At 42.0% G+C, this 22,010-nt stretch overlaps 1 protein-coding gene and 1 long non-coding RNA gene across 2 annotated transcripts; both read left to right on the top strand.

The window, feature by feature from the left end:
- Positions 1-3,650: 3,650 nt before the first annotated feature.
- LOC124399553 lies at positions 3,651-10,007 on the top strand. The gene is made up of 14 exons (XM_046870543.1): positions 3,651-3,689; positions 4,156-4,212; positions 5,229-5,306; positions 5,421-5,495; positions 5,607-5,657; positions 5,787-5,864; positions 6,464-6,526; positions 6,721-6,807; positions 7,034-7,060; positions 7,174-7,248; positions 7,718-7,756; positions 8,889-8,960; positions 9,056-9,091; positions 9,881-10,007. Exons 2-14 carry the CDS (start codon positions 4,179-4,181, stop codon positions 9,931-9,933), a joined length of 768 nt encoding a protein of 255 aa, XP_046726499.1. The 5' UTR covers positions 3,651-3,689; positions 4,156-4,178; the 3' UTR covers positions 9,934-10,007.
- Positions 10,008-15,346: 5,339 nt separating this feature from the next.
- Positions 15,347-18,246, top strand: LOC124400285. Its single transcript, XR_006928346.1, has 5 exons — positions 15,347-16,607; positions 16,758-16,793; positions 16,891-16,965; positions 17,690-17,719; positions 18,031-18,246. It is a non-coding gene; the product is annotated as an uncharacterized LOC124400285 (long non-coding RNA).
- The last annotated feature ends 3,764 nt before the right edge of the window (positions 18,247-22,010 follow it).

The raw sequence follows: 22,010 nt of genomic DNA, 5'->3' as shown, positions 1-22,010 counted from the left end.
ACAAAATAAGAGTCCCAAATCAGGAACTACTTCCGGGATTTTAAAATAAAAGCCCCATTGTTTTTTTTGTTGTTTGGTTTTTTTTGTTGTTTTGTTTTTTTACTATTCTTTTCTGTTTGTAAGTTTATTTATTTGTCACGTGGACAAAATGTTAGCTGCAGATACTCTGCATCCTCTAAACACAAATAATGTACAATATACAATAAGTTTATACACGTGAACGAGACACGTGACACTGATGGACGACGACAGAGAGTGAACTGGAACAGTGATGAAACTCACCTGACACTCACTGTACACAAAAAATATCATCATCATCATCATCATCATCATCATCATCATCATCATCTTTTTCTTTCTCATATTCATCATAATGACACAACCATCATCATCTTCATCTTTACCACCACCACCATCATCATCATCACCTTCCACACCATCATCACTATCATCATATTCATAATAACACCACCACCACCACCACCATAATAATAATCATCATCATCTTTACCACCACCACCACCACCACCATCATCATCACCTTCCACACCATCATAACTATCATCATTATAATCATAACTCCACCACCATCATCATCATCATCTTCATCTTCACCACCATCATCATCATCATCATCATCATAATCATCATCATCATCACCATCTTCATCTTCACCACCACCATCATCATCATCATATTCATAATAACACCACCACCACCACCATAATCATCATCATCATCATCATCTTTACTACCACCACCACCACCACCATCATCACCTTCCACACCATCATAACTATCATCATTATAATCATAACTCCACCACCACCATCATCATCATCATCATCTTCATCTTCACCACCATCATCATCATCATCATCATCATCATCATAATCATCATCATCACCATCTTCATCTTCACCACCACCATCATCATCATCATCATCATATTCATAATAACACCACCACCACCACCATAATCATCATCATCATCATCATCATCTTTACCACCACCACCACCACCATCATCACCTTCCACACCATCATAACTATCATCATTATAATCATAACTCCACCACCACCATCATCATCATTATCTTCATCTTCACCACCATCATCATCATCATCATCATCATCATCATCATCATCACCATCTTCATCTTCACCACCACCACCATCATCATCATATTCATAATAACACCACCACCACCACCATAATCATCATCATCATCATCATCATCATCATCATCATCTTTACCACCACCACCACCACCATCACCTTCCACACCATCATAACTATCATCATCATAATCATAACTCCACCACCACCATCATCATCATCATCACCATCATCACCACCACCACCACCACCATCATCATCATCATCATCATCATCACCACCACCACCACCATCATCATCATCATCATCATCATCATCATGACAGATATATGAGGTAATCTCTGATATGTGAATGTTCAGTTATATACTGTTATAATTGATGAAGATGATGGAGCTGATGGAGATGATGGAGATGATGGAGAATGTACAAAAAGGAGAAGAACTTCATGATAATTACTGCAGTAACTTCATTAAGTATCAGTGAACCTTAAGCATCCTGGTGGTGTAGTGTGGAGTTCAGTGATGTGCTGGTTGATGAAGATGAAGATGAAGGTGCTTAAGCACTAAGCACTAAGCACTCAGCTGCTAAATGCCTGAATGACTTTCGCCCAGTTACACTCACCCCCATTGCTATGAAGTGCTTTTAGAAACTGGTCCTGAATCACCTCACTGTGGGCCTACCACCTACACTGGACCCATACCAGTTTGCCTATCGCCCGAACAGGTCAACAGAGGATGCAGTTTCCACAGCTTTTCATTCTGCTCTCACCCACCTGGATAAAAGCAACACGTACATCAGAATGCTGTTCATTGACTTTAGCTCTGCGTTCAATACAGTCCTCCCCACTGTACTGATCACTAAGCTCAGTGAACTGGGTATCTGCACCTCCACTTGCAGATGGATTCTGGACTTTCTCACCAACAGACCTCAATCTGTCAGGTTGGGAAACCAGGTATCTGAACACTGGCATACCGCAGGGCTGTGTTCTAAGCCCACTGCTCTACTCCCTGTTCACCCACGATTGTGCTCCTCTGTACAACTCCAACATCTTCATCAAGTATGCAGATGACACCACTGTGGTCGGCCAGATCGACAACAACGACGAATCGGCCTACAGGGAAGAGATCCGTAATCTGGCAGCATGGTGTGCCACCAACAACCTGACTCTCAACGCCACAAAGACCAAAGAGCTCATTGTGGACTTCCGGAAATCCAACAGCAGGAGACATCTACCAGTCAACATCAATGGAACTGAAGTAGAGCGAGTCTCCAGCTTTAAGTTCCTGGGAGTTCACATCTCTGAAGATCTGTCCTGGCAGCAGAACACGTCAGATCTGGTTAAAAAAGCACAACAACGCCTGTACTTCTTGAGAAGTCTCAAGAAATCTCATCTGTCCCCAGGGATTTTAACGAGCTTCTACCGCTGCATCATTGAGAGCATCCTGACCAACTCCATCACTGTATGGTACGGAGGCTCCACTGTGTGTGAACGTAAAGCACTGCAAAGGGTGGTCAAAACCGCCCAACGCATCACTGGCACCCAACTACCTGCCATTGAACACCTTCACCACAGCAGATGTCTGCGCAGAGCTCACAGCATCATCAAGGACTCTTCACATCCCAGTCATAAACTGTTTAACCTCCTTCCATCACGAAGGAGATACAGAAACTTACGCACCAGAACCAGCAGGTTCAGGGACAGCTTTTTTCCATCCACCATCACACTACTGAACTCAACACTACACCGCTAATCACTACACAACATCCACCATCACACTACTGAACTCTACACTACACCGCTAAACCACTACAAAACAAACATAAACAAAAGACTGTATATAACCTCTGTACAATACATGTACATACTTCATATTATATCTTTTCACTCCTCATTACATCTGCACTTTTTATATCTGTATGTATATTTATCATTACTGTACATTCTGCCCAACATTTCACATCAATCTGTGTATATAATGTATGTGTATATATTTATATATATATTTTTTTTATATATAGTAGACTGTTTATTCAGCTTGCTACTCCTTAATGCCATAATCCTGTGATCTGTAACCTTCATAGCCTTTATATTTATTATATTATTATATTATTATTATATATTTATCTATCTATCTATCTATCTATCTATCTATCTATCTATCTATCTATCTATCTATCTATCTATCTATCTATCTATCTATCTATCTATCTATCTATCTATCTATCTATCTATCTATCTTAGTGGCAGGAATCTGGGTGCCAGTGAAGTTTTGGGTTCATCAATGTTTGAAGGTCTTTTTGGATCTGCTTTAAACAAACCAGATTTACAGCACAGCAATTTCTAGGAATTCAACAGTTTCTGTTATGGTGTAAAACATGAGTTTCAGTGTCTGTGTGGCAATTTAACACAGAGAGGTTTGTGTGTGTGTGTGTGTGTGTGTGTGTGTGTGTGTGTGTGTGTGTGTGTGTGTGTGGTTTAGGACACGCCCACTCTTTATCTATAAAAGAAACTGCTGTGTTTTACCACATTCAGGTGACCTGACAAAGTAGAGGATCACTAATCTCCTGGTGCGTACACTCTGTGTGTGTGTGTGTGTGTGTGTGTGTGTGTGTGTGTGTGTGTGTGCATACTATGTATATTTAACCAATTACATTATTATTATTATTATTATTATTATTATTATTATTATTATTATTATTATTATTATTATTATTATTATTATTATTATTATTATTATTATACTCTTTTCTTTATGCATATTAACTGTTTTGTTCTTTCTCTCTCTCACTTTCCTTATCTTTTCTGTCTTTTTACCACCTCTCTCTTTCTCTCTTTTCTTTTCTTTTCTTTTCTTTTCTTTTCTTTTCTTTTCTTTTCTTTTCTTTTCTTTTCTTTTCTTTTCTTTCTCTCCTTTTCTTTTTTCTTTTCTTTTCTTTTCTTTTGTCCACCCCCACCTCTCTTTCTCTTTCTCTTTCTCTTTCTCACTCTCTCTCTCTCTTTCTCTTTCTCTCTCTCTCTCTCTCTCTCGTTTAGTTGCTGCACATCTCTACAGTAAAATGTTGAACCACGTCACTCTTCTCCTGATGTTCTGTAAGTAACACATCTCTGTTTGGGAAAGTGAAAGTGTCACATCTCTTATACTGAAATGAAAGCAAAAGTATCACATTTATAATAATTTCACGCTTTATACCTGTGATGCATTGAAGTTTTAATAAATATTAAATGAAAACAATGAACAATAGAATCTGAATCAAACCAGTTTAGACCAGAATTAGACCAGTTTAGACCAGAATTAGATTAGTTTAGACCAGAATTAGACCAGTTTAGACCAGAATTAGACCAGTTTAGACCAGAATTAGATTAGTTTAGACCAGAATTAGACCAGTTTAGACCAGAATTAGATTAGTTTAGACCAGAATTAGACCAGTTTAGACCAGAATTAGATTAGTTTAGACCAGAATTAGACCAGTTTAGACCAGAATTAGATTAGTTTAGACCAGAATTAGACCAGTTTAGACCAGAATTAGATTAGTTTAGACCAGAATTAGACCAGTTTAGACCAGAATCAGACCGTTTTTTGACCAGAATAGGATTTGTTTAGATCAAAATAAAAGTTTAGTCTGAAATCAGACCATTTTGAAGCAGAACCCAGCTATTTAGACCATCTGATATTATTATTAAATGAAAAATCCAAACATGTCTGAATGAATGTTTTCTGATTAGACACAGAATTTGTCTGGGGATCGCTGCCATGCCCATGTTTATAAATCAAATAGATCTAAATGTGTGAAAGTGTGTGAACAGAAGCTTGAGATTAATTTTAAACTTATTTATTGATTCCACAAACATTTTTTTTAAAATAATAATAATACAAATAAATCAATAAATAAATGTAAATAATAATAATAATAATAATAATAATAATACCAATAATAATAATAATAATAATAATAATAATAATAATAATAATAATAATAATATTAATAATAATAAAACCAATAATAATAATAATAATAATAAAACCAATAATAATAATAATAATAATAATAATAATAATAATAATAATAATAATAATAATAATAATAAAACTGTCTTCATTCCTACAGCCTGTATGAAAGAGCAGTGTTTGGACAATAACATTTGTTTTGATAAATATGGACAAATGCGGATGGCTGAATTTGCAGGTAACTCAAACTAAACTCTTTCAGGTTATTGTGATGTGTTTAGTGACTTTCCATTTAAATAAAGGAGAATAAAAGTGTGAATAAATGTGAGTAAATGTTGGTTTTCTGCTGCAGACTGCTCCATCCAGAACTGTAAGGATGCTGCATCACGGTGTCTGATCCAGACTATTAATGACATCGTAACAGAAAGTGAGAAATTTCAGCATTGTGTGTGTGTGTGTGTGTGTGTGTGTGTGTGTGTGTGTGTGTGTGTGTGTGTGTGTGTGTGCACTAATCATCATGTTTGTTCACCTTTTTCAGTGAAGAAAGAGAATCCATCAGCATCTATTGAATCTCTGTGGATTCAGGCTGGTTTGTACTTCAATTGTGTCCTGAATAAAGTGACACTAATCTGTGACCTAATCTTATTTATTAATAATAATAATAATAATAATAATAATAATAATAATAATAATAATAAATGGTTACTTTTTTTAACAGGGAAAACTGTGACAGATGATATGATTGAATTTTCTAAATGTCTCAAAATGTTCGGAGAGAAACCCATCGACTCCGTAGGTAATTTATTTATTATATTTGTATTTTTTTTCCAAAACCAGCAGTTTTTTATTTTACTCACATCACAGTGGCGTCTCAATGACTACAGATTTTTCTTGTTTATTCATAAATGACACAAAATACTTAAATATTGATATTTACATGTCATGCTGAAGCCTTGTTTAAGGTCCCCAAAAGTAACACTGCTGGGGCTTAAACCACTGACCTTCTGCTCAGGATCCCAGAACTTTAACCAGTGAGCTGCCACTTCTCATTACGGAAACTTCAATCTGCTTTAGATGAAGGTTGGCATGCAGTAGGCAGCTTCTGCAGGAGAAGTGGCATTAAGAATATTCTCTTGTTCTACAAAACTGTAAAGAAACTGAACTCCTCTGTCCTGAAGAGGTCTGAGTACCAGCTTTACCTCTGACCCTGGAAACTCCTTCCATATTACTGCATCTGATTACTGCAAGTGTCACCACATTAAACAGATTTTTAATCAGCGTATGTGGAGCGTGTGCCGCACATGTGATAGAGCTGTGATAGAGCCGTTGCTATGGAAACGATGCTATAAGTTTATGTGTATGTATAATGCAATCTTTTTGTGTGTTTTATTCCAGTGTGTATGCTGGATGCTGTATTGACTCTCACACAGGAGGACAACAAAAAGTCCACCGATCAAGGTTTTTATTTTCTACAATTATTTTCATGTACATGGAATTTAGGGATTAAAATTATACGGCCAAAATTTATCAATTAAAAATGAACATTCTTTCTGTAGAACTAAAAATTTAATTTGAAATATAATTTAATTAAATATTTTTTCAATTAAAACTATTTACATTTTAAATGATCTTGAATGATTTTTATATTAAAGCTTACATTGTGTGCTGGATCGAAAAATTCATAAACGGGGTGACTGGCTGCGTCTCTCATTATGATCTTCAGACTATAAAAACTCTGAGTAAGTTTTTAATACATTTGTGTTAAAAATTAAATTTAATATATTATTGAATATTTAAAACTTAATAATATTTTAAAATAGAATCTGTGCAATTGCTTTTTCTTGTATAATTAAAATGCAGTTTTGTGAATGTATCTTAAAATACTTAATTTTATCTTAGATTTTTTTTCATGAATTTTATTTCCAAGCTGAAATATTTTTTTTCTTTTTCTGACGTCTCTTGCAGCAAAATATTTAAATGAACTAAATCAAGGTAAACAAAAATGTATTGAGGTTTATTTTTTTGTATGAAATTAAAATCACCTGTAGTTTCTGTATATGTTGCGTTCCTCTGTTCTCAGTAATCTGTTTTTTTATTGTCCTCAGAACTTTCTGAATGTGCCATGAAGATTCTTCCTCAGTACAGTAAAATGTGCATTCCAGCCTCCATGCGGCTTTTTGGTAAATTGCGAGTTCTTGGTAAAGATTTTGTTGTAGAGTAAAGATCTGGGAATGTGTATTGAGATTGTGCTGCTCAAGGTTTGAGGTGTACCATGCGAGCTCCATGCAGACATGGTGTCTTTATATAAAGGTTGAAGTAAAATAACTCAAATGTCCTGCATAGAACCCTGACCATCTCAACCCCACTGAACCCCACTGAGTAAACTGGAACTGGAGACTCCTTACCTCATCTAATATCAGTGTCTAATCTCACTGATGCATCTGAATGAACAGTAATCCCCAGAGCCACGCCCGAACTCTGGTAGCTGAGACAAATACACACTGTAGGTTTTATTTCACGTTAAAAAGATCGAGCTGGGCGGGAAAAGGGGCGGAGCTTCTGTGCTTAATTACGAAGCCTACTATGGATAATATAATAACTTTTATAAGTGATCGTCTTTTAAATTTGATTCTTTCTCTTTGGTAACAGGAAACAACAAAGCAAGTCAATTCAGTGACAACTGGAAAGGTAAATACCACCACATCTGGATTTAGATTATTATACAACCCCAATTTAAAAAAAGAATTAAACTGTGTAAAATGTAAAAAAAAAATATATATATATATATATATATATATATATATATATATATATATATATATATATATATATATATATTATTAGCAATAATACATAGAAAACATATTAAATATTTAAACAGGAAATTTTACTATTTTTTTGTGCCATTTGGGGGAAAAAATAAGGTCTTTTTGAATTCGATGTCTCAAGAAAGACAGGGTCATGTTTCTCTCTGTGTGGTGATGCTTTTAATAAAACACCTGACCTTTCCTGCTATGTGTGGTTCTTCTCCAAACGGTTACCACACAAATGGAGGCTCTCAGTTGTACAGGACATCTTTAGATGCGCTATAAGAACATTTTTTACTTGAACATAAAAACTCAAACCTGCTCCAGCATAGCAATGCCCCTGTGATCTGGTTTACATGCTTTGGAGAGAAAGATCTTGAGTGGTCTGCTATAGAGCTCTGATCTCATTCATTCTGAACACCTTTGGGATGAATGTGAACACTGACTGCACCCCAGGCCTCCTAACCTACATCAGTGCCTGACTTTAGTAACACCCTTGTGGATGATTAACACAAACATTCATTAGCACACTCCAAAATCTAGTGAAACATCTTCCCAGAAGAGTGGAGGAAATTATAAGAGCAAATTGGGACTGAATGTGGAGAGCGATGCTCAAAAATACTCAAACCGTACTTATGACCAGGTAGAAACAACCTTTGACAGATAGGTGAAGCTCCACCCATCTTTACTTCGGAGAGCCTCTAAAGATACACTATCTATACCCAGTCTTACTGACCTGCTGCGTATTAACCTCTTTAGATGGAAAATATACCTTAAGCAAGCTGTTTGTGTATTTGTTGTGGTTATTAAATTCAAAATTACCAATTTAATTGCTTAAAATTGTAAATTTCCTCAGTTTTTTTATTTGATATGTTTTTTTTGTGTTCTATTGAAAATAAAATATGGTTTTATGAGATTTGCAATTTATTGTATTCACCGAGTCCCAACTTTTTTGGAAGTCAGTTTATATAAAACACAAATCTACGCACTAAATACGGAATTCTTTTTCTCAGAATATTCAGACTGTTTTGCCGCTTTTAACGACGTCTATGAATTGTGCATGAACGTGAACTTTGCTCATCACGGTAAAGTCCATTTTGTTTAAATTACAATCATTTACGTCATTTATTTTCACTCGGATTTATCAGTGTCTTTACTGTTTGTTTTGTTGTGTGTAAAGATTCCTTCCCACCATTCATCACAACCTTCGCCAAAGGTACTGTATTTTTGTTTGTATGCTTCTTCTTTCAGCTTCTCCCATTAGGGGGCGCCATAGTGGATCATCCTTCTCCATACCCCTCTGTCCTCTACATCTGCCTCCTTCAAACCAAATCCCTGCATGTCTTCCCTCACCACATCCATAAACCTTCTCCTTGTCCTCCCTCTTTTCCTCCTTTCCTAGCATTCTTCCACTGATGTACACTATGCACAAAGTTCTGCACATGACCAAACCATCTCAATCACCTTTTCTCCAAAACGTCCCACCTGCACTCTTCATATAATAAACTCATATCTAATCCTGTCCATCCTCATCACTCCTGATCAAAATCCTCAACTCTGCCACCTCCAGCTCCACCTCCTGTCTTTTCTCTTGCAGATCTTTCCTTCTATCACTCCTCCACCTACTCCACCCTGCCTTTACTTCTCTAACACACTCTATTACCTCTTCTTCTTCTTCTTCTTCTTCTTCTTCTTATTATTATTATTATAAGTTAACAATAGTATTAATATGATTAATGTCATGTAATTAGGATATGAATGAATCCAATCACAACATTTTATTAAATATGCAAGCAAACATAAAACTGGACAACATCAGGCAAACAAACGCAGCAAAACCAGAACGTGGAACAAGAAACCGAAACAAGATTAAAACTGAGCTGTAAAAAACAAAGGTCTTGTTTTCCATAACTGAGCGGAACGACGTGGGAATGTGAGGGTCGTGTAAACACAAGCTAATTATAGGGTTGTTTGAGGTACTAACAAGGTGCTTTTCTCTTTTCAGATATTTACATCTGCGGCATTAATGAGATGATTTCAGCAACTGCAGCGTGTTAAACACATCCATCATGTGACCTTCTTCTACACCAATCAGGGAGCAGATAGTTATCTCTAGTGTGATTCACTTTTAAGAAATACACCTCCAGATCATGTGGGGTTTTGGGTTTTGGTTATTTTGTCAGTTTTAGTATTTTATCATTAACTGTTACTTTCTTGTGCTTGTTTATTTTAAGTGTTTGTTAGAAAATCTTCTGTTTTTTGTAATGTTATAAATGAGGAATCTGTTTTTCCTGTAATTTAAATCAAATCAAATCAAATCAAATCAAATCAAATCAAATCAAATCAAATCAAATGTCTGTGAGGTTGGTGTTTTAATCTTCTTGTGCTGGGGCAGGATTCACACTGCCCCTGTCAGGGAGCACCCTTCCTCCTCGCCTGCACGTGCCCCGCCCGCTCGGAGCTCGTCGCCATCCTACTGATTACAACCACCTGCCTCGCATTTGTCATGCCTATATAACCGCCTCTCTTACCCCACTTTAGCGTCCGTTATTGTTTGCATTGGTTTCTTTGTGTTTTGCTGCATTTTTGCCATTAAAGGATTTGGGTCTTGGTGCATCGGCTTCCGCCTCAGTCACTCGCCTAACAGAATAACGGACCGAAAAGAGAAGAAAAGGAGAAGTGAAAGATAATCAACCCGGCTCGTACCTGGTGATGGATGAACAACCCAGCACGTCATCCGCTTCGGTTCGGGAGCTCGTCGCCGCGCTCAGAGAGGCGTTTCCTTCTGCCACGGCTGGGCAAAACCCCCCCGCTTCCACCGGTACTCCTATGGCGCTCCCGGCTGCCTTTTCCGGAGAGGCTTCAGCATGCCGCCGATTCTTACTCCACGTGAATCTGTATATCGAAATGCAACCGCAGCGATTTCCCACCGAACGCTCGAAGGTAGCGTTTTTCATCTCGCTACTCTCCGGAAGAGCGCTGGATTGGGCACAATCACTGTGGGACGCCGCCAGCCCTGCTACGCAGTCCTATGCTCGGTTTACCGCGCACTTCCTGGAAGTGTTTTGCGCGTCCTCCGGCGTCCTCACCACGGCCGACCAACTGCTCAGTCTGCGGCAGGGAGATGACAACGTCATGGACTACAGCCTCCGTTTCCGCACCCTGGCGGCATCTAGTGGCTGGAACGAGTCAGCGCTGCTCAGCATCTATCGGCTGGGATTAAATCCAGAGCTGAAACAAGCCATGGCCGTGCATGAGGACTCTGTGGGATTGGAGAGCTTCATTCAAAAATCTATCGGGCTCTACCAGCGTCTAGCTGCATGCCATCAGACTCCACCTCAACCAGAATGCCTGCGAGGGGCAACGGCGGCTCTGGATCCCGAACCCATGCAGCTGGGTTCACAAAGACTATCCCGAGGAGAGAGAAATCGCCGTCTGGCCACAGGGAGGTGCCTGTATTGCGGATTGCAGTGACATCCTGGAGTGGAGTCCCCATTGTAAGGAACACTGTCTCACTCAACTTCCGACGCGGATCCCGGAAGCAATGATCGGCGCCACCCGGGTGGAGGAAGCCACCACCACGGCCCAGGTGGAGATTCCTGAGGAGTATCAGGCCTTTAAGGATGTGTTCAGCGCCCAGGCCGCCACTCGTCTCCCCCCTCATCGCCCTTGGGACTGCTGCATTGATCTCCTTCCCGGCGCTAAGCTACCCAAGGGCCGAGTGTACCCGCTATCCACGCCTGAGCACCACGCGATGGAGGAGTACATCCAGCAGGCTCTCCGACAAGGGTTCATCAGACACTCATCCTCCCCAGCTGCGTCCAGCTTCTTCTTCGTGGGGAAGAAAGATGGAGGGCTTCGTCCCTGCATCGACTATCGACAGCTGAACTCCCAGATCGCGCCACTTCCATACCCACTTCCACTCGTGCCCGCAGCTCTGGAGGACCTGAGGGAGGCGAGAGTCTTCTCCAAGCTCGACCTCCGGAGTGCCTACAATCTGGTACGCATAAGGAAGGGAGATGAGTGGAAGACTGCCTTCATCACACCCTCGGGGCACTACGAATACCGGGTCATGCCGTACGGCCTTTCCATCTCTCCCGCCGTCTTCCAGGGGTTCATGAACGAGGTACTTAGGCCCTATCTCCAAAGGTTCGTCATGGTCTACATAGATGACATTTTAATCTATTCCAGGAACCTGGAGGAACACCGGGACCATGTGCGAGCCGTCCTGAACGTGCTCCGTTCTCACAAGCTCTACCTAAATCTCTCGAAGTGTGAGTTCCACCGTCCAGTGACCCACTTCCTGGGTTACATCATCAGTGCCAAGGGGATTCAGATGGACGAGAGGAAGGTGAAGGCGGTGAGAGAGTGGCCCGTTCCAGAGTCGATCAAGGAGCTCCAGCGCTTCCTGGGTTTCGCAAACTTCTACCGCCGGTTCATCCAGGGATACAGCCAGATTACAGCCCCCCTCACTTCGCTCCTTAGGGGCAAGGCTCGGACCTTGAAGTGGACCGAGGAGGCCCAGGCGGCCTTCCAAGAACTCCGCCAGCGCTTCTGTAGTGCTCCTGTGCTCGTCACCCAAACCCCAGGAGCCCTTTGTGGTCGAGGTCGGCGCCTCCTCGACTGGGGTAGGGGCCACTCTCCCAGCGATCAGGAAACCCGGCACAGCTCCACCCCTGTGCTTTCTTCTCCCACAAGCTCTCCGCCGCCGAACAAAACTACGACATCGGCAACCGCGAGCTCCTGGCTATCAAGCTGGCCCTGGAGGAGTGGAGACACTGGCTGGAGGGGGCTGAGCATCCGTTCACTGTTGTCACCGATCACAAGAACCTTCAGTACTTGCGAGAGGCACGGAGACTCAACCCACGCCAAGCACGCTGGGCCCTCTTTTTCACCGGTTCGATTCCACATCACCTACCGGGCGGGTGCCCTGAATGGCAAGGCCGACGCGCTGTCTCGGATGTATGGGCCGGAGGAACCCAGCGACCCGGAGCCGATTATTCCCCCCGCTCTTATCCTGGGGCCTATCGTTTGGGACATCGACCAAGAAATACGAAACGCATCCCGGCACGAGGTCACGCCTGCGGGGTGTCCGGAAGGACGTGTCTTTGTCCCGTCCTCCTGCAGACACGGTCTCATCCGATCAGTCCATGAAGGGCCTGGAACGGGTCACCCAGGTGAGAAGCGGACGGTCCGGCTCATCCAAGCACGCTACTGGTGGCCAGGTATGGCCGGGGAGGTCACGCGGTTTGTTCAGGCCTGTCCCAGCTGCGCCACAGCCAAGGTCCCGCGCCACCTGCCCGTGGGCAAACTGATGCCACTTCCCGTCCCGCAACGCCCATGGTCTCACCTGGGCATTGACTTCGTGACGGATCTGCCCCAGTCGGAAGGGAACACGTGCATCCTGGTGGTGGTGGACCGCTTTTCGAAGGCCTGCCGCTTTGTGCCTCTGAGGAGCCTGCCCACCGCCCTCGAGACAGCGGAAGCGCTGTTCCATCATGTTTTCCGGAACTACGGACTGCCTGAGGAGATCGTCTCGGACCGGGGTCCTCAATTCACATCGCGGGTCTGGAGGGCGTTCTTCAGGCTCCTGGGGGTCTCGGTTAACCTATCGTCGGGATATCACCCTCAGTCCAACGGCCAGGCTGAGCGTAAGATCCAGGAGCTGAGCCGCTATCTGAGGACCTACTGCAGCCAGGACCAGGGGGAATGGTGTCGGTTCCTGCCCTGGGCGGAATACGCTCAGAATTCACTACGTCAGGACACGACAGGGCTCACCCCGTTCCAGTGCGTGCTGGGGTTCCAGCCGCCTCTGTTCCCCTGGTCGGATGTACCCAGCGACGTGCCCGCAGTGGATTACTGGTTCCGGGAGAGCAGTAGGATCTGGGAGTCGGCCCACACTCAACTGCGTCGGGCCCTCCGCAACACCCGCCGACACGCTGATGCTCGGAGGCTGGACGCTCCGCGCTTCCGTCCCGGGGACCTGGTGTGGTTGTCTACCAGGGACCTGAGGCTGAAGCTGCCCAGCCACAAACTGAGCCCCCGGTTCATTGGGCCCTTTCGGATCGCCGGCCAGGTCAACGACGTGTCCTACCGGCTGGAACTGCCGCCGAGGTACCGCATCCACCCTACCTTCCATGTGTCCTTGCTCAAACCCTGTGCCTCTCCTGTCTCTCGCCCCCCAGGTGGCCCTGCGGCGCCCTCCCAGCCGGAAGTCGTGGACCAACCCGGGGTCTACGCTGTGCGGGAGGTCCTGGACTCCAGGCAGCGGGTCGCCTTGAGTATCTGGTGGATTGGGAGGGGTATGGTCCGGAGGAGCGGATGTGGGTGGCCCGGCAGGACGTGCTGGATCCTGCTCTGTTGACAGAGTTCCACGCCGCATCCCGCCGGCGGCGCCCGGGCTAGGGGCCGTCCTCGTCGCCGGGTCAGGCCGTCTGGTGCCGCCCCTGGGGGAGGGGGTGATGTCAGGGAGCACCCTTCCTCCTCGCCTGCACGTGCCCCGCCCGCTCGGAGCTCGTCGCCATCCTACTGATTACAACCACCTGCCTCGCATTTGTCATGCCTATATAACCGCCTCTCTTACCCCACTTTAGCGTCCGTTATTGTTTGCATTGGTTTCTTTGTGTTTTGCTGCATTTTTGCCATTAAAGGATTTGGGTCTTGGTGCATCGGCTTCCGCCTCAGTCACTGCCTAACAGCCCCATACTCACTCTATGAATGTTTTTGTTTGGGATGGAGGCTGGGTTGGGCTGGGTAGGGGGGCGGGGTTGGGCTGGTAGGGGGGTTGGGCTGAGAATGATATTACAGTTTTTCTCAGTTGCTTTGGAGCATTTTTTAAATCATCCTTAATATTTGCAAATCAGTAAGTGCATTCTCATAACAATGTGTACAAACAGCACATTACATTGGATTTCTTGCAAAAGCCTGTTTTTTGCTCAAAATCCTCAGTACTTCACTCAAAAGTAAGTATTTGTGTCAATGAACATCTCATTACCATCAAAATAACAAGTCCTTTTATCATTGTTTACGAACAAGATGTCAAAATGTTTAGTCATTTTTTCAATATAAAAATGCTTTATTTTAGTATTTCCTGATGTAAACTATGTTTTGGATTATAAGTATTGAAAATGCACGAGGCTGAATTGGCAACTATGAATTTCAACAGCACAAATTTACACATTACTGTATGTGGGATATTGATGATAAGAGACTGGACAGGACTTTTTTATTGTTCTTTACTAGTGGACTGACTAAAAAATTACAATATAATGTCATTGTGATTGAAAATAAAAAGACACAAATTAAAATTAAAAAGGTAAACATAGGAAACACTTCTTAGGCAGAACTGCACATGCTGCACTATACAGTGTAATCTGTCTCTACCCCCCTGACGTCCCAGTCTGTCGAGCCTCAGATATTCATCCGAAGATAAAGATCCAGCTCGCAGTTTTGTTGTCGGGATCCTGTGCAAATCACAGAAGGTGCTTGAGAGCTAAGAATAGAAGACTTCCAGGACATGGTCCAGAAGAACACTGGAAGCTGTACAAGGAGACTCTTTTGCAGGTGATCGTGTGGAAACATAGATAAATAAAGTAGTTTCTTGTAAACAGAGCGAATCTTGAGACCTTTCTGTACCACCTCATGTATAGGGGAAGTGGTAGCTCAGTGGTTAAGGCTCTTGGTTGGGGGTTCAAGCCCTGGAATCGCTGCAATGTTTTTGACTCCATCTGCACAACATCACTGGGATTTGTAAAGAAATAATTTCACACTGGTATAAAGTTCATCTGCTGTTCCTCTATTGATGTTTTATTTCCAGTATACAGTGAAGGGTTTTGGGTTGCCAGATGACCCACATCCCACAATTGGGGTGATTTCTTTGGTCATAGATCCTGAACACTGGCTGGTCCTACATCATACTGGGAGAGAATGTCATGGTTGTCACTGTCCTGCAACCCAAGATTCCCTGTCTGTTATCTTATAAACATGCAAGATTAATCAAACAGGGCATAATACGACTGATTAGCAGACACTCTCATCTAGAGCGCCTTTAAATTATCTCATTTGTTTATCTAAGGGTTAAGGGCCCCGATTGAGGGCCCAACCATGGCAGCTTGGTGGTGTTGAGATTTGAACTCATGACCTTTATGATGGGAAGTCCTACAGCGTAACCACTAAGCTACCACTTCCTAGTATTAAAGAACATCTTGTGGAGTTGGACAGTAGATATCTTGCTAGTCTGCCGTGTCCTCCAGCTGTCTCCAGGACATGGGAGCAAATGGTGGAAGATGGTTGTTTGCAGCTCCCAGGTGAGAAGGAATCAAATGTACAAGTGCAGTTGTATTTGTTAGTTCAGATGGTGGTTTGGTTGCTTGGACACAAGGCCAGGATCAAAACCATGGCATGCAACGGTAACAAAGCAAGGACCTGGATCAGAATAAACACAAACACAGGGAATTTCAGACTTTTGGTTTCTTTCTGATGAACAAAAGAGAGATGGGTGTTTATAGCTGCTATGGCAGAAGTGAATAAAAAAGTGTAATAAAAAGTGAAATCACTGTTATATTGCAATGTAATTTAAGGAAGAGTAAAATAACCAACCAAATAAATCGTTTTTTTATTGTTTGTTATTATTATTATTTGGAAAGATTTCCTGTTGTGTTGGTTGAGACAAGGCCTGGGAGCGGTGAAAAGCTGTTTTGGTCACTACAGCGAGCTCTCCTACACCGTCATACGTAAGGAAATTCATCGCATTCTTCACATTTAAGTAAAAAACGTAAATCTAAATTGTTATCCTAATTTACTCCAACTCCAACAATAAACAATAAAGTGGATGAAGTGAAATAGTTTAATAAATATATCATTGTGAATGATTGTTTTAACAGTGAACATAGTGGGAGAGATTATAAATCAGCAGCAGGGTAAACACTTCAAACTGTTATTTCAATTCCATTTACAGTATTAGATATTCTATTCATATTCTCTGTCTGAAATGAAAATGTCTGGTTTTATTTGTAGAATATGTTACATGTTTCATGAAGGTGTATGATCGCGGGGACACGGAATGCCTTCAGATGTTCATGCAGCTTTTCGGTAAATGAACTTTCAGTGATTTGTTTATTGGTTTATTCAGTGAAGTGTGGAAACACTTGATGGTGTTTGAGACACATGCAGGTTCATTTTGTTTCTATGCATTTATATTAAAAACAAAAGTAATTGGACAATGAACGACTGGAAGACATTTCTGTGAAATCCAAACAGTTTGAGGTTGTTTTGGAGCAGGAAAAGTTCTGGAAAGTAAAAGTGAAGCATCATGGCTTCATTCCACACTTCATCACTGTGCAGTTCCGTCTGGACTGCGGCTCATCGGAAGCGACTTCACCGTACAACAAGACGCTGAGACGAAGCGCACGTCTGAGTTCTGTACGTGTTATTTAGAGAGACGTCTGGAGTGATATTTATCATGGAACCACCTGCCCAGTCACCGCACCAGATGAACAAAAAAACCTCCATCTAGTGAAGAACATCTCTGGAGAGTTTTATTTCAGATGAATGTTCGGAGAACCGAAGCGTCCGGATGCTGAGAGTCTGTAAAGCTGTTCTTCATGCTAAGGAAGGATTTTTCACTGGAAATAAGGTGGAACATCTGGACATTTATAGATTTGGAATCTTATATTGAAATCTTTATCACTACATTATTGAGTTTGTTGCATAGAAACAATAGAAACATACATGTGCCTTTCAAACACCACAGAACACTCACTCACATGTACTGTACAAATACATAAATAATATTTTCATATCTTTATTTATAAAGGTTTAGTGTCCATGCAGGCACAAGCTAAAGGTTGGTAAATTTCTGTAGAATTTTGTGAAAAATATTTTTATATGTATTTATTTGTATTTTAAAGACAACATCTTTTACAGTTTGAGAATAATTTTACAATAATGAAAAAAGACTATGTATAAATGAAGTAGTGTTTATTTAATTATTACATTTATTAATAATACTATTACTACTAATAATAAAAGGTATATGAACTTGATTTTATTTAAAAATGCTTTGATTACACTATTTATTATTATTATTATTATTATTATTATTATTATTATTATTATTATTATTAATTTGATTGACTGTATGTTTGTCTTTTGTAGACTTTTTCATCTGCAGCATTAACGACATGATTTTATTCACATCGTTGTGCTAAAGTGAAAAATCAAATGGAACCGACGTGAATTACTTCAAATAAAAATAATGAATCCTACAGTTTAAATCATGTACAACTAAAAAATATTATTAGTGCATTAATATATAATACTGAAATCTTTGACTTTATTTTCATTTAATCTTAAATTCTTATTAAATTATAGCAGTTATTTAAATAAAGTCTGAGTGTCTTTGTGTTTCCAGAAATGAAATCATTTAGTAAAATAATTTAAACAGTTTGTGTGGATCAACAAAACAGAGAATATATTTTGTAGCTGTTTTTTTCAGCATCCGGTTGTGTTTCAATACACTTCTGAACATCGGGTCGTGTTCTAATACACTTCTGAACATCGGGTCGTGTTCAATACACTTCTGAACATCGGGTCATGTTCAATACACTTCTGAACATCGGGTCGTGTTCTAATACACTTCTGAACATCGGGTCGTGTTCAATACACTTCTGAACATCGGGTCATGTTCAATACACTTCTGAACATCGGTCGTGTTCTAATACACTTCTGAACATCGGGTCATGTTCAATACACTTCTGAACATCGGGTCATGTTCAATACACTTCTGAACATCGGGTCATGTTCAATACACTTCTGAACATCGGTCGTGTTCTAATACACTTCTGAACATCGGGTCGTGTTCAATACACTTCTGAACATCGGGTCGTGTTCAATACACTTCTGAATATCGGGTCGTGTTCTAATACACTTCTGAACATCGGGTCGTGTTCTAATACACTTCTGAACATCGGGTCGTGTTCCAATACTCTTCTGAACATCGGGTCATGTTCAATACTCTTCTGAACATCGGGTCATGTTCAATACACTTCTGAACATCGGGTCATGTTCAATACACTTCTGAACATCGGGTCATGTTCAATACACTTCTGAACATCGGGTCATGTTCAATACACTTCTGAACATCGGGTCATGTTCAATACACTTCTGAACATCGGGTCATGTTCAATACACTTCTGAACATCGGGTCATGTTCAATACACTTCTGAACATCGGGTCGTGTTCTAATACACTTCTGAACATCGGGTCGTGTTCTAATACACTTCTGAACATCGGGTCATGTTCAATACACTTCTGAACATCGGGTCATGTTCAATACACTTCTGAACATCGGGTCGTGTTCTAATACACTTCTGAACATCGGGTCGTGTTCTAATACACTTCTGAACATCGGGTCGTGTTCAATACACTTCTGAACATCGGGTCGTGTTCTAATACACTTCTGAACATCGGGTCGTGTTCTAATACACTTCTGAACATCGGGTCGTGTTCTAATACACTTCTGAACATCGGGTTGTGTTCCAATACTCTTCTGAACATCGGGTCATGTTCAATACTCTTCTGAACATCGGGTCATGTTCAATACACTTCTGAACATCGGGTCATGTTCAATACACTTCTGAACATCGGGTCGTGTTCTAATACACTTCTGAACATCGGGTCGTGTTCTAATACACTTCTGAACATCGGGTTGTGTTCCAATACTCTTCTGAACATCGGGTCATGTTCAATACACTTCTGAACATCGGGTCGTGTTCTAATACACTTCTGAACATCAGGTTGTGTTCCAATACACTTCTGAACATCGGGTCGTGTTCAATACACTTCTGAACATCAGGTCTTGTTCAATACACTTCTGAACATCGGGTCGTGTTCTAATACACTTCTGAACATCGGGTCGTGTTCAATACACTTCTGAACATCGGGCTGTGAGTATTAATTTTTACAATTTTTGCTAAATTTGATGCATCACATTTCACCATACCTGCACTGATAACCTCACCTGGTCACTGATAACCTCACCTGGTCACTCAACACCAGCTCCATCATCAAGAGCCCAGCAGCGTCTCTACTTCCTGAGAAGGTTGTGGAAAGCTCATCTCCCTCCCCCCATCATGACTACGTGCTACAGGGGGACCATTGAGAGCATCCTGAGCAGCTGCATCACTGCCTGGTTTGGGAATTGCACCGTCTCGGATCGCAAGACCCTACAGAGGATAATGAGGACAGCTGAGAAGATCATCAGAGTCTCTCTAACCTCTATCATGGACATTTACACCACACGCTGCATCCGCAAAGCGCACAGCATTGTGGATGACCACACACACCCCTCACACACACACACACAAACAAACACACACACACACACACTCTTCACACACACCCCTCACACACACTCTTCACCCTCCTAAATCCATCAGACTCCTCAATACAGAACTGAACTGAACTGAACATCTTTTTCAGGATTGCTGCTGCTGCACTTTGCACAACATTTTGTTTACATTTTTGTTACTTACAATGTTCACTTTACGTCTCTTACATACCGCAGTGTGAAACATACAACAGGTTTACTGGTGGCGCTGTTTTGTGTTTTTTGTATTTGTCTTTCACTGTCTTGTGTTGTCTTTGCACTGTTTACACCAGGTTGCACACACCCTGTGTTTCTGTTCTGTGATTGTTGTATGGAGCACCAGGGTTCTGGAGGAACGTTGTCTCATTTCACTGTGTACTGCGTCACATATCTTCTTCTTCTTCTTCTTCTTCTTCTTCTTTCGGCTGCTCCCATTAGGGGTCGCCACAGCGGATCATCCGTCTCCACACCACCCTGTCCTCTACATCTGCCTCTTTTACACCAACTACCTGCATGTCTTCCTCACCACATCCATGAACCTCCTTTTGGCCTTCCTCTTTTCCTCCTACCTGGTGGCTCCATCCTCAGCATTCTTCTACCAATATAATTTATGTCCCTCCTCTGCACATGTCCAAACCATCTCAATCTCGCCTCCCTCACCTTGTCACCAAAACATCCTACATGCGCTGTCCCTCTAATAAACTCATTTCTAATCTTATCCATCCTCGTCACTCCCAACGAAAACCTCAACATCTTTAGCTCTGCTACCTCCAGCTCCACCTCCTGTCTTTTACTCAATGCCACTGTCTCTAAACCATACAACATCGCAGGTCTCACCACAGTCCTATAAACTTTCCTTTCAATTTTGCAGATACCCTACTATCACAAATCACTCCTGTCACTCTTCTCCACCCACTCCACCCTGCCTGCACTCTTTTCTTCACTTCTAACACACTCTCCATTACTTTGCACTGTTGAACCCAGGTACCTGAATTCCTCCACCTTCTGAAGCTCTTCTCCTGCAACCGCACCACTCCACTGCCCTCCCTCTCATTCACACACATGTACTCTGTCTTACTCCTACTGAGTTTCATTCCCCTTCTCTCCAGTGCATATCTCCACCTCTCCAGGCTCTTCTCAACCTGCTCCCTACTCTCACAACAAATCACAATATCATCCGCAAACATCATAGTCCAGGAGACTCCTGTCTGACCTCGTCCGTCAACCTGTCCATCACCACTGCAAACAGGAAAGGGCTCAGGGCCGATCCTTGATGCAGTCCAACCTTCACTCTAAACCAGTCTGTCGTACCTACTGCACACTTCACTGCTGTCACACTGTCCTCATACATGTCCTGCACCACCCTTACATACTTCTCCGACACACCTGACTTCCTCATACAGTACCACAACTCCTCTCTTGGCACCCTGTCGTGCCTTCTCTAAATCCACAAATACACAATGCAATTCCTTCTGTCCTTCTCTATACTTCTCCATCAACATTCTCAAAGCAAATATGGCATCTGTGGTGCTCTTCCTCGGCATGAAACCATACTGTTGCTCACAGATGGTCACCTCTTCTCTCAGCCTGGCTTCCACTACTCTTTCCCATAACTTCATGGTGTGACTGATCAACTTAATACCCCTGTAGTTACTGCAGGTCTGCACATCTCCTTTATGCTTAAAGATCGGTACCAGCACACTCTTTCTCCATTCCTCAGGCATCTTCTCACCTTCCAAAATCCTGTTAAACAATCTGGTCAAAACCC

The sequence above is a fragment of the Silurus meridionalis genome, chromosome 17 (assembly GCF_014805685.1).
Source record: "Silurus meridionalis isolate SWU-2019-XX chromosome 17, ASM1480568v1, whole genome shotgun sequence".
In the NCBI taxonomy this organism is placed as follows: Eukaryota; Metazoa; Chordata; class Actinopteri; order Siluriformes; family Siluridae; genus Silurus; species Silurus meridionalis.
The sequence above is the reverse complement of the archived record's forward strand: the minus strand, read 5'-3'. Positions and strand labels throughout refer to the sequence as shown.

Bases quoted from the DNA above. Each gene is read 5' to 3' on its own strand.
- LOC124399553 (XM_046870543.1), top strand. From the start codon at position 4,179: ATGTTGAACCACGTCACTCTTCTCCTGATGTTCT. The intron at 7,249-7,717 runs GTAAATTGCGAG...CTTTGGTAACAG, and splicing joins AGCCTCCATGCGGCTTTTTG to GAAACAACAAAGCAAGTCAA. The intron at 8,961-9,055 runs GTAAAGTCCATT...TTGTGTGTAAAG, and splicing joins CGTGAACTTTGCTCATCACG to ATTCCTTCCCACCATTCATC.